Genomic DNA, 13,433 nt, shown 5'->3' with positions numbered 1-13,433 from the left:
AATGCCTGAACAGCCAAGCAAGGAAGTTTCTGAAAACTATCTTAAAAAGATAATAAAAAGGATCATAAAATGTATCTGGATTAATATAAAGACTCAGTAATGAAAGCCAAGAAAAGAGCTTGAGAAGTCATTTTTAAAAGCATAAAAATAAGTAACAAATTATTATTTTTGAAACTTAATCAGAAGTTGGCAGCCTGATAAAGGATTTCTAAGAAAACAGATGAAGCAGGTACTAAAAAGAACAGCTAGAGAAGAGCAGACTGTAGCAAAAAGGGGTTGCTGGGGTTTTTTTTTGTATCTGTGTTCAGCATGTGGTAATTCTCATTCCAAAATACTTTATACAGGGGAACACATCAGAAGATCTGTCTCAAATTGAAGTACCAGTATAAGGCATTAGAGAGAAAAGAACCACCACAGGGAGATAAGGTTCACCAGAAAAGGCCAATGGGACTCAAAGGAGAAATAGCCAAAACTGTAGTAACATGTAACTGCTACCTAAAAGTGCCCCAGTATCCAAAGACAGGAATATGAAGTGACTCCAGTCTCCCCTGGGATCCCTCCCAAAGACTGAGGGGAGTACCAATAGGTCTGGTATCTATCCTGGGAAAATTTGTCAAAAACAAAGGTCCCGAAGTGCCCACAAAAGTCCTCAATAATCCTAGGGTATATGTTTTTCAGTATATCCATAAACAACTTGGGAAAAGGGGTGAATAGCAATCTGACAAAGATAAGGGCCAACTATGAAGAATTATAAAAGAATCTCATAATAGTCACTACTGAGCAAGAAAACGGCAGATGAATTTTAGGGGACATGTATGTGAAGTAATACAGCTCAAAGAAAACAATTCTTATTTTATACACAGACAACAGGCTCTTGGTTGACTATTAACACTTAGAAATGGAGATATCTGGTGTTTATCATAGGTAGACCTGTGAAAACTTCACTTTGGTGCTCACCAGCAGTCAAAACCAACTCAAAATGCAGAACATGGGAAAAGAATAAACAAGAGAGAACATCATAATGCCACCTCAAAGCATGATGAACACTGTAAACAATTCTGGTCCTACCACCACCACTTCCAAATGAAAGGAAAAGAAATGGAAAAGCCAAGTTTCCAAGGACAGTCAAAGCTCTAACACAGTGGCTAGATACTGATGGAGTAACATTTGTAACATTTGTATTTAAGGTTTCTCTTCTCTGCATGTTCTTTGATACTGCTCTTTTGATTTTCAAAGGTAGTGTCCATCTCAGACCAACAGGGAACACCTCTAACGGAGCTACCCACACTCAAATGTGTAGCAAATATGTAGCCAGGGAACCCCATGAGCCTGTGACCATTCCTACTATATCATACAGCATTCGAGAGAGATCAGACACTTATCCCTGCCAAAAACATACTTAGCAGAATCAGGATGTGTGTGCTTCTGTATTTTATATACATGAATATGCCCTGTGCAAACCTCATGCACCCAACCTGAACAGTAAGCAGCTCTTCCCATTTCTTTATACATCCTCACTTGTCATATAGACAGCTTTCTCGATTTATCTTCCACTGATTTGTATCCTCTAATATCATTAACTGCATGTCATATAGAATCTGTCAGTGCATACTACCATTTATTTAATAAGCAGGTGTTCAGAGGGCTCACAGGGGTCAGGGAACATGAATGGTCCTGTCATGCTTTTCATCCTCCAGCACCACCTCAATCTTCTCTCAGGCTGTCAATTACCAAAGGTAGCTAGTTCTACTTTAAGACATTTAACAGCCTATGAAAAAAAAGATGGTTCAACCCAGTTATTAGTGGCTAAAATACTCAGCTGGTGCACTTACAAAATTGTCCTATGCAATGGCACTAGCTAGCAGCCAAAGAAGATAACCATGTTCCAGAGAGCAATGACAGTTAATTACACTCTGCTCCCTGAAGTGTCCCTTCAGAACAGGGCTGAGACAATATGCAGCAAAGCCAGAAAAAGTTTGTACCTTGATGAAACTAATTATTTCAGGCTCCACAGCTAATTAGTGCCTACTCACATCATTTAGAATATTTGTAATGTAAATGTAGTGATCAACATATTCTTCTTTCATGCTTTATTCTACACATACTGGTTCTGAATTCCTCTCCGAAGATGCAGCTTAATAACTTAGTTTAGCTGGTTTTTCAGATGTTCTCAAAATCCTTCCTCTTCTTATTTTCAAAAATAATCTTAAAGAAACTCTCCAACAAATGCAGCTACTATTTATGCAACATCCAAAAATGTGGATACATGAAGATAAATTGAGTAGAACGCTTATGAAAAATTTATGCTTTGCAGTTAAATACATTCAAAATATGTCATTGTTGAAAGAGCTCCATCAGTTAAACATTATGGATAATAAATTACTTCACAAGACTCAAAGACATGTTTTTCAGATTAAACTGCACTGTAACACAAAAGTGAAATTATGGCCTTCCTTATACTCATATAGACCAGTGGAAGTTAATATTCATTTGATTATTTGAGCTGTTTAATACCGAGTTACATATTTTGACTGTCACTTTTATATGGAAGTTAAAAGGTGGCTTTTCCTCATCATTTTACTTCTGACATAATTATTTGAGAATCTGGGTATAATCAAGAAAAATGTCAAGATGGAACTTGCTTAAAAGTAAGGATCAGAAACTTTGAACCAGGGAGCACATATTCAGCACATTGAGAAACTGTTCATTTTAGAGGTCTGGTTAATGAAGAAAAAGGTAAGCTTAGACTTTTTTCTCTACTGAGTTTTTTAAAAATAGATTTTGCCACAATATTACAGAGATTTAACATATCGGCATAATAAGGTAACATGAAAAATAGTTTTAATATCAAAAAGTCACTATTGTCATTGTGTAATTACTTTTCAAGTTTTTCCTAAGGTTTTGTAATTACTTACTAAACACAGTTATTATCATAGAAAATGTTCTTAAAGTTTACTCCCATAAGGACACTTTCCACACTCTCATATGTCTCTCAGTTCAACTAACCTCAAACCCAAAGAGCTTTCTTATTTCATTTCTGACTCCAAAATCAAGCTCATGTTCTGCAATGGGTATTACTTCTACAGTGATAAAATTTCAAATAAAGGTAACTACACATTAACTTACATTTGAAATATAACCATGCCAAATAAAAGCTCTATAAAGGAGCAAAACTTCAGACACATTCATAGGAAACAGATAAAAGAAAGATTCTGCAAATACAGACATTTCTATTTAGCATTAGCTGAGGACTTATTTAACAAGTATTGTTACCCCATTGCATTAAGGCACACATAAGAAAATAGTAAAAATCAAAGTAACCAAAAACAAATGGGTAAATTCTTTCAGTGATAAACAGACTTAAAGTGCCTAAAATCCTACCATCCACCAATCAGATTTGGAAGTTACCTGGGCTTGCTGGAGAAGAAAGTAAGCCCAAGTGAGAAACTGTGGCCACTTTCTGGCACAAGATAACAGGGTGCCAATAGGGATTACAAGAGCAGTTAATGATCTGGAAAACCTACCACCTTCTAGGTCTTGACCAGAGCAGGCTGTGCTCAGACCGCTGTGCCACTACAAAGGACTACCACAGTGGCTGCATCAAAGAAAGACAGCCCAATCACCTTCCAAGGTTTATAAAGCAAAGAGGAGTGACTTATGAGGAGCAGCTGAAGGAACTGCAGTTGTTTAGCCTGGACAAAAGGAGACCTGACTTAAGGGAGACTTTATTGCTATCTATAACTACCTGAAAGGAAGCCTTAACAAGGTGGGTGTTGGACTCTTCTCCCAAGTAACAAGCGATAGAACAAGAGGAAATGGCCTGAAGTTGCAGCAGGTGAGCTTTAGATTGGATATGAAGAAAAAAATTCTTCACTGAAAGGGTTATCAGATATTGAAACAGGCTGCCCAGGGAAGTGGCTAAGTCACCCTACCTGGAGATACTTAAAAGACATGTAGATGTGGTGCTTTGGGACATGGTTTAGTGGTGGACTTGGCAGTGTCAGGTTAATGGTTGGACTCAGTTATATTAAGAGTGTTTTCCAACTTAAATAATTCTATGATTCTGTCAGAGTGGGAACACCAGCACTCAGGTCCTGAGCCAAGTTCAAAGAGCATCTGTTTTCCTAACACACCTCGCAGGAGAAATAAAGTGTCCGAGTCTTCTACCTGAATTCAGTCTTGCTGGAAAAAAAAATGGGGGAATCTAATCTTTCTAGAACTTTCCTGCAGGGCGGACCAAAATGCTAGTAAATTGGAGATAGGGATGGAGAAATTTACGTGGAATTGGAAGCACAGCAATCCCACTTGTCCAGGCAGTGGGCATTTCTACTCTGCATGCCACAGCAATTAGGGTCTTTAAGAGGTTCTACACCACACAGTACATCTGCTTGAGGAGACAGATGGAAAAAGCAAGTTCTAACAACTTTTGCAAACCCCAGTGAGTGGCTCTGAAAAGCCATTGGTCCACTTGGGATCTCATGGGGCTATCCAGTGATCAAACACCAGACTGGTTGTACCTGAAGATATAAGGGAAACATATCCAGGCCAGATCATATCTTACCTCAGCTGCCCTCCAGAGCACACTATGAGCATGCAACCAGAGGCTATCTAGAGCACATCTTCCAGGTTAGAGAAACTTCAAAACTAGAAACATGGATGGTCAAGAAGTGGATGCTCACACAACAGACCTGAGGGCAAGGCTAAGAGACTGATGGGTACTGCTTCCTCTCGTCTCCCAAGCAGGAACAGCAAGGAACTTTTACATCACATAATCACCACTAAGAACAAGAATTCTGTTTATAGAAAAGAGATAAAACATTTCTATACAGGTTGGAGAAACAGACAACTGGGAGGATAAGTGTAGAGACAGCCTCACACTCCTCTGCACAGATGGTGCAACAGTCACTTGAATTTTCAGCATCATCAGAAATTCAGTGTCCGGAGGTTGCTTATTCAAGATATAAAAAGAAAAGATCTGGAGAAGAAAATGTGTGGAGCCATTTTTGGTTTGGGGTTTCTTTTGAGGTGATATTTTTTTTTAAATAACATCAGGAATGATACTCAAATGAAAAAACAGAAGGCAAAGGAAAGGGGCAGAACTGCGCTAACTCGCTTTTTTTTTTGATGTACAGTTCCCCAATCCAGAAGTTTAATCTGTTGCTATCTTCCCACCATCATATATCAATAAGGCTTGAGCTGACTCTTCTTTCTGAAATATGCAGAAGCCACTGTGGCAGTACTTAGTTTGTCTGGGATCACAGCTTGGCTTGCGATGAAATACTACAGGTGTTTAGCTACATTTTGTTCCCATGGTGCTGGCACACCCAGCTGCTCAAGAGATTTGCAGATCACTTCTGTCTGTGTTAAATGTCCATGCCATTTGGCATGGCACTCCAGTCTTGGACTGATTCATGGTACAGTCTGGAAGATTCCAGTGACTTCTACCGTTATAACAAGGAAGCTTTCTTATTCACAGCATAAATGCAGAGACTGAGATCTCTGGTTAATGTCCTTTATCTGGGCAACCCCTTGAAACCTCAACCAAAGAAATCTGTTCGCCATTTTTATAGCAGTTCTAAGGTCCCCCCAAATAGGTCAGATATCTTTGTCCACAAGGAACTTCGAACCAAATGAAAAATTTTTAAGCAAGATAAGCTGACAGGTATTCACAGGTCCATGGCAGATCTACTATGAAGGTGCCAATACATGATTTGTGAATCCACATACCTGGCTTGACGCTGATAAAGACAGCATACAATTATAGCCCAATATATCATCTGCCTTATTCCCACTGCATCTCAGTAAACAATAGCTCTAGTCAGTATGTCATTTTTGTCAACTGCACTAATGATTAGAATTTGTGGATCCACAATTTTGAGTCACAATATGTGACATTAAATAACCTTTCCACTGCCAGGATATCCACAAAACATTCATTTATTAAGGTTACAGTTCAAGACTAAGTATTTTTCCAACATAGTCATACCTATGGTTTTATCCAGTACTTATTCAGCATTCATGTTATTAAATATGAAGGATAAAAAAACAGGTATGCCACCGGCATGTCTTTATCTCAATGGCTCACTGTTTCCAGACTTGTTAGGGACTGGCAAATGAGACGAGCTTTTAGCAACATTAAAAGTAACTACAGATGTACTGGGAGAGACATTAAAAAAATAAAACAAAGAAAGGCCCAGACTGATGCAGTAGGGAGAAATGAAGCGAGACAAAAAGCTAGGCAATTCCTGCTTCAGACAGGAAAATGCAGCAAACTTGGGCCTAACTACAGAGGTAACACTGACTACAAAAGTTGTGTTCAGACAACCAGAAATACTACTGGAAGGAACATTGGGCAGGGATGGCAATATCCTAAGACTGTATCAAATAGCTAGCAACTAGAGCTGCCAAATAGCCAGCAGCTATAGCTGGAAGAATATATTGTAATATGGTGCCTAGAGGCAAGACACAGGAACATAGGATTTCCTCATGGAACATTTCAAAACAGGACGTGAAAGCAGAAATGTATGAACAATTATAGTGGGAATTATGTAAAGAAAAGGTATTATAAATACACTAATGTTTGTTTTGAATTCTTCCTCATCTTGGTAGTAGCAATAATCTGGCAGAATGAGTATAAGAAGAGGTAGAATACCTCCTGGGCACAACAACCATGGCATCAAGCATGCAAACAACCCTGTTTCTGCTTGTCCTTCAATTAGTGAGGATTTTCCCACCTCATTACCTTTACTGTGACTTAGCTTTCTTTTTTGGGGGAATGCATAAGCTGGAATTTGAAACCAGTATAGCAGATGCTTTGGCTTACTTTCAGTCTGCAAAGATTCCAAGGAATGCTTTCAGACCTTGGGTATTCTTGTACTTTGGGAAGACAGTTGGTGCTCTTAAAACAAAACAAAACAAAAAAAGCTTTAAATTATACAGGGCTGATCTCAAAAAAAAAAAAATCCTAAAATTGAGAGTACAAATGAACATACAATATGGCTGTATTACTCTATGCAATTAGGTTATAACAGAGCATCTCATGGATAGGGATATACCACCACCACCACCAGGTGACCTTTTGGGGTGGACAGATGACTTTTTCAGATTCAGAGTACTGATGAGAACATTACTGGAGGCATGCAGCGGATGCCTTATGCAGACACTTCATCACTTGAGACACTGTGATGAGAATGATGGAACATGTCTTCCAAAGCTACTTTATCCACATGGACTGGAAGACTTTTTCCCCTCCATTTCAAGCTGAGATTCTGATAATGAAAATCTGGAAGGATGTGATTGATATCCAGTTTTTAACAGAAGCAGCAAGTATTTCTGTTAGAATAAGACCAATTAGAGGGAGGGAGGATTTGCTGTCATTCTGACCAAGGGCCCAAAGAAATATCACATATCACTTAAATACCCAGGATCCTTACAAGACTCTTACGTTTTTCTTCTCTTTGCACAGAGACAGGTTGGCAGCTATAAAGTTTTAATGTGTTCCTTCAGAACAAGGCAGCTACCTCTGCTTCCACGCAGGATCAGCTGAAGGTAAATCCAGTCAATCTGAAGCCAGACAAACATTTCCTGCAGAAGGTACATCTGCCATGTAGGTACACCTCCCTGGTTACTTGCACTGTCCCTTTGAGAATGATTACCTACTCCTATTTTTGCTACAGAAGGTACTTAGGCATGTCTGTGATGTAGGTGTGCAGTCAACCTTTAGTTTCTTCAATTTATGAATCATTTAAAAGGTTCAGGAATCACTGCATTATCAGGAACTTTTCAGGAACTTCAAAGTGGTTAAGGGGGATAAGAAAGGGGGATAAGTAATACCTCTGTTCCAACAGACAATCATTAGGCAGCTAACCCAAAGCCACCTCATGGTAATTTAAAAGAGGGAAGACATCAGAATGCCACACCGTAGAAGCACCTTTCACCCAGCACATGCTCTACTTGGCCAGTGATCAAATCAAGAAACATGCAGCTCCACATCCATGTCAATACATAGACAACCACAACTTAAGAGCTTTTGCAAGATCACAAGGATCTGGGAGACAGATAAGGTCTGAAGGCTAGTGTTGAAGGTAAACACTTCACAGCAAGATTGCAGTCTTTGAGCAAGGGGCACAGGCCAGTCTAAAAGAAAACATGCACATCAGGCAGCAAACTGGGGACCATGAGTTTTGGGAAAAGGGACAGAAAGAAGATCTTGACAGACTTAGGTCTTCTCCCACTTACACCACAAGTACTAAAAGATTCTGAAAGCTCCAAACTTCAGTTTTTAATTGAAGCCTGTATCTATGGACTGTGCACTTTTTATGCTTAGAAAATACATGGATAAAGGAAAGTTATGGCCTTCCAATAAATTGTACAATTTGGGCATCATCCCTATTTTCAGTCAGTTTAGTTTAACTACATAAGAAACAAAACATCACAACTGCAAATATTTTGGATATACTCACATTTTACACTATGAATTTTAAATTTTTTTATTTTTTTTTTTCTCCTACAGATTGCAGCTATAATAAGCATGTTCTGGCCAGAAACAAAACTGCTCTAGGTATCACTAAAAATGGTCATAAGTTTTTAGTACTAAAAAGGGAGAGGGGGGCAACTAGTGAGCTTGTCCTATATATTATATTGAAAGAACAAGACAATAACCAAACAGAAAATGAAGCTGACCCCTGGCATTTCTAAGCACTGGAAGGCTTTCACAGGTTTGGGAAAATAATTTACTCTCTATCGATTAAAGCAGCAGCTAAACATGGATGACTGATCTCATTTTGCCAGTTTCAGTTGACGCCAGGTACAGACAAATACAGGAGATACTCTGACACAGGAAATTCAAAGGTTGATATTATCAGTACATTATTTAAAACTCTAAGCTGTGAACGATCACCTTTCAAGCAGACTCTGGGTTTGAGAAGATAGAGTGCTTAATTCCAAAGGTCAAAATCACAATAGTTTTCTGAAACAAACAAAAGCAAAATCTCTCAAGAAACTGCTCTCAGTAACAATCACAGCCCATTGCCTGAAAGAATAGTAATCAGACTTCCAGGCACACTCTGTAAGTAATCTTGTTTACTCTAATTTTGCCACAGCTTTTATAAATTTTTCATCTGAAATCAGGAAAGCTACAGCTCATAACTCTGACAGGTTGAAATAGCTGAGTAAGTGGAATACACCCCTGTGTTGTTGGCTATGTCTGGGAACATTTAAAAATACATTGCCAATAAAAATAAAAATAGAAAAAAAAAAGGCAGCTCAGCCATCACAGCGATATATTCTAACAACCAAATAAAAAATTAAAATAGAAGGAAAGCCTCTCACTTCCATTGGTTTCAGGGTTGGGTTTTTTTAAGAAAGCCTAGAACATAAAAATGGTTCATGCTTCATGAACATCCATCTTGTCTTAACAATGTCCAATCCTACATTCCACATTCTAAGCTTTTCTTTGAAGTACAAGTGAGAAATGCGAATCAAGTGCTGTGGTGAGTCATTTTGGAGTTTTGTTTCCACACCGGGCTTAGGTAATTTTCAGTAAAATCTTAACTGCTTTGTACAAAATCTAAAGGAAACAACTGTTGAGAAAGATTAACTTCAAATGCACAGACCTGCACAGACCTACACAGAACTATCCCAATCATTTACACCTCCTCTACAAAATTAAATCTCCCATCAAAACAATCGCATACATACTAGATACACAAAATAAAGACAAGGATACTAATACTGACCCTTGTGGCTCAGACTCTCCTGTGTACACCTTTTATATAATCAGGCATGAAAAACAATTACTAAGATTGTACAGCTATATGAAAAGGGTATTCTTTATTCAGGTGTGGGAGAAACAGATCTAAACCTTCAGGAGTATTTTAATCACAAATGCAACCAGAGCTAGACTAGAATAAAACGCTTTTAGGTGAGACTCTGGGCAGGGCTCCAAAGGATTTTGTCCAACATCCTGTGGCTGGAAGTCTATATAGGCAAGCTTTCTCTTCGCCTGAAGTTACTTTCATCCCTTGACTGGAAACTTTAAGGATGAACCCCACCTCTCTCTCCACTCACCCTTCCAGTTGTTAGCCACAGGAAGATAAAGGCTCAGGAAAAAGGTTTTAAAAGCATTTTTTTCCTCTTCCGGTATGTCTGGAATTCCAAATGCAGACTGAACTATAAAATTCCCCCTTTCTGAAGTAGCAATGCCTGGCAAGATCCAGCCAGCTCACAGTTTTGTTTCCATAACTTTTGGCCGTCCTTCGATCTGGACCCAGGTTTATGCCACCATTGTTATCGTGAATGATTTACCTCAAGAAACAGAATCATGAAAATAACCTCGTGCAACTTGTAAAGAAGCTGTAGATTGTACCAAGGTATGAAAAGTAGTGCTAAATACTGTCAAGCCCAAGATCTATTGCGTTGACTGTAGGTGAGTATTGCGTATGCCTCCACACATAACTGTGCCTCAGCCTTAGCATTCGACGGACTTCCATTTCCATCGTTGGTCCCTTCAGCTATGATGGACGAGCACCACACCAGAATGAGATATGGTGTCAAACCTGTATTTTGTACACAGAGCTTCAAAACTGTAGCATTTAGGCATTAAACAACTGAGTTATGAGTTGTTGCCATTTCTGGCCTCACATTAGCTCTTTTACGACTGCTCTGTATTTAGCAAGAATGGCAAATTAAATAAAAACCTCAGAAAACATTTAATACAAATACCAAAAACAAATAAAACACCAATTAACTCTAAATTTAGCTGATCCTTTCAATCAGTTCCTGCAGTTTTTAAGACAAAAGTTTGGTTGTGAGCAAGAAAGCAGGATTCTGTCGATTTGAGAAACACTGTTATGAGCTGTGCCTCTAGAAAAGAAACCATTAGATTATACTAAACTAATCCTCACTCTCAATGTTAAACAAACATTAAGCTTTCCAGAAGACCATTATCTAGGAAAAAAAAAATAAAACCAATAAAAAGTCTGAGACTCCTCAAATCCCCATTCCTTACCTCAGAAGCACACAGTAACGCAAACAGCCTGCCTCTAATAGCTAACAGCAGGAAAACTGTGAGGAGCAAGAATTTTACTGCCCTCTGCAGCTTTTCCTTTGCTTTCAACGCAAGGGCAAAACGCCACGGATTTCTGTGTGAGATAAACTGATACCGACTGTCATCTGCCGCTGTGACATATTTTTCCTCCCAAAGGCTGGAAACCCCGCACTGGACATGCAGAAAAGGTGTCCAACCGCTCCAACTTCACCTCCCTTTTTATAAAAGAAGGCTGCTCTACCCAAAAGCTTTCTTAAGAAAACGGGTCAAATTCTAGAAAATGGTATAATGAGGGGGGGAAGAAAGAGGGAACACTGCCATAAAAATTGTTATTTTTATGGCTTGCTTGCCATAAAAATGTTATTTCAGGTACTGGTACAGGCTGCATTTTTGTGGGGCGATTTAAACCCTGCCACAGAAGAGGCCAATACGGCCGAGCTGCCAGTTGGAAGGGAGCGGAGCCAATGAATTAAGTGTATTAAACTCGATGCGTTTGTTGACTCAGTTTTCGCTCCATCAGCCGCGCTGCCGCCGTTCCAGCTTCGCCTCAGAACACCGGGCAGCAAAGTTTGGGCGGGGGGTCCCCGGGCTCCGCAGTCGTTGGCCGCCGCCACCCCGCTTCCTCCCGACACCAACTTTCCTCCGCAGGAGCAGCGGCACCGGCTCCCGCACGCCCCGTCCCACCCCACACGACCAGACTCGGTTAGGCTGGGCTCGGCGGAGGGCGCCGAGTGCGGGGATGCCAGCCGGGCGGGGAGATCCCACCGGCCGGCGGCAGCGGGGATGCCGGGCGGCGTGGGTCCCAGAGCGGGAGGGCGTCTCTTACCAGCCCGGAGGCGAAGAAGACGGCGAGCAAGGCCAGGCAGGCGCCCATCACGATGAGGAGCAGGAACACGATGAGCGGGTGCTGCTGGCTCATGCAGTAGTAAGACTCGTAGAGCCAGTCCCGGGAGCGGGACTGCTCGCCGCTCGCCCCGCAGCCGCCGCCGCCCGCCTGATCGGCCCGCTCCAGCAGGTAGCGGCGTCTCCTCCTCATCATCATCGCTTCTTGCCACATCGGGCAGAGCCCGCGCAACTCCCTCAGCTCCTCCGCCGCCGCCGCCGCCGCTGCTGCTGCAGGAGGCAACCGGGGAGTGGAGCGGAGCGCGCTCCCGCGCGGGAGGCGGAGAGGAGGGGCCGCGGCGGCGGCGGCGGCAGCGGCATGGTGCGCCGGGCAGCCGCGGCCGCGGCGCAGCCAGCCCGGGGCTTGGTGCGCCTCCGGAAGGCGCCACCCCGCACGCACATGCCTTGCCCGGCTCTTCCAGAGGTGGGGGCGGGAGTCTCGCTCCTCCTCGCCGGGGAGGGGAGCGGAGCAGAGCGGAGCGAAGAGGGCGGGCGCCCCAAAGCAAGTGCCCAAGGGCGGCAGCGGCAGGAGCAGGAGGCGCCTTCGAGGGCGACCGTGGAAGCGACCCCTCCCGCGCCCTCCCGCTCAAGGGCGGCGCCGGTAGGTGCCCATGGGGCACGGCCACCTGCCACTGCCCGGTCACCGCCTGCGTGCCGCCGGACACCTCGCCATCCCCGGAAGGTGCCTCTCCCGACGGCGGCAGTGAGGCGGCGAGCGCCCGTGTGCCGCTGCCTCGGAACCGGGCCTGCCCCGCTCCCCGCGGGGACAGCAGCCGCAGCAGGGCAGCCCCGGGGCGCGCCGCACCTTCCCGCTGGTGCGTGGCAGCACCTCCCGGCGCACAGAGGGAGATACGCGTGAAAATCTCGGAAATTACTCCCACGGGCAGAGGGTTTCGCTGGGTACCTCTCCCGGAGGCTGAATCTCCTTTTTAAGAATCATACCTTAGTTTCTGTCAAAGCCAGGAATTCCACTGGGGAAGCAGAAGAACATGCTGGGAAAACGGGAAAACGTACGGCTTTCCTTGTCCCGAAGGAAGCAAGGAAACTTTCCTTCCTCCTAACAAAGCAGGCACTTGAAACAGACTGGACATGTAACCTGCTACAGTTACACATCCATGATACACAGCGAGTACCAGCCAAAGTTTCGTAAGCGCATGGAGGCAGTTCTCTCCCAGTGCACTGCCTCCCTGAATGTTGTCCCCGCAGGACAAATCTCTCTCTGCCCTTTCCAACCCGCTCTCTGCTGTAGTTTTTCCACATCCTAGAAGATGCAGGCCTGCCTAAGCTTTCTCCTAAGGGAGAGGAAAAGACCAAAGTGGCACAAATGCTACTGGGCCTGAATGTCCCAAGTGTGGCTCCTGGTGACTGGAGTAATGTCAGAAGCAAGAGGGACTTGAAAGTACTATGATACTACAATAGGTGAAAAACTGGGGCTACCATAAGTGGTTTTAAGTGAGAGATGAAGAGCAGAGAGCTAGCCATTAGCCAGATGGAAGAGAAGGCT

General features: G+C 42.7%; 1 protein-coding gene across 2 annotated transcripts in view; it reads right to left on the bottom strand.

Moving 5' to 3' along the window:
- Positions 1 to 12,304, bottom strand: part of ADCY2 (adenylate cyclase 2) — a 210,949-nt gene extending 198,645 nt beyond the window's left edge. Inside the window, exon 1 of one of the 2 annotated variants that reach the window (XM_061449191.1) lies at positions 11,874 to 12,304. In XM_061449191.1, coding sequence (XP_061305175.1) covers positions 11,874 to 12,104 — 231 coding nt within the window. In that variant the 5' untranslated portion in view covers positions 12,105 to 12,304. The remainder of the gene's footprint in view (positions 1 to 11,873) is intronic. The other variant, XM_061449189.1, reaches the window with a different exon arrangement.
- Between the last annotated feature and the right edge of the window lie 1,129 nt (positions 12,305 to 13,433).

This window comes from Pezoporus flaviventris, unplaced genomic scaffold, assembly GCF_033815535.1.
Source record: "Pezoporus flaviventris isolate CSIRO_AGI_PZ_B2104156 unplaced genomic scaffold, CSIRO_AGI_Pfla_v1 ptg000007l, whole genome shotgun sequence".
Classification (NCBI taxonomy): domain Eukaryota; kingdom Metazoa; phylum Chordata; class Aves; order Psittaciformes; family Psittacidae; genus Pezoporus; species Pezoporus flaviventris.
The sequence above is the reverse complement of the archived record's forward strand: the minus strand, read 5'-3'. Positions and strand labels throughout refer to the sequence as shown.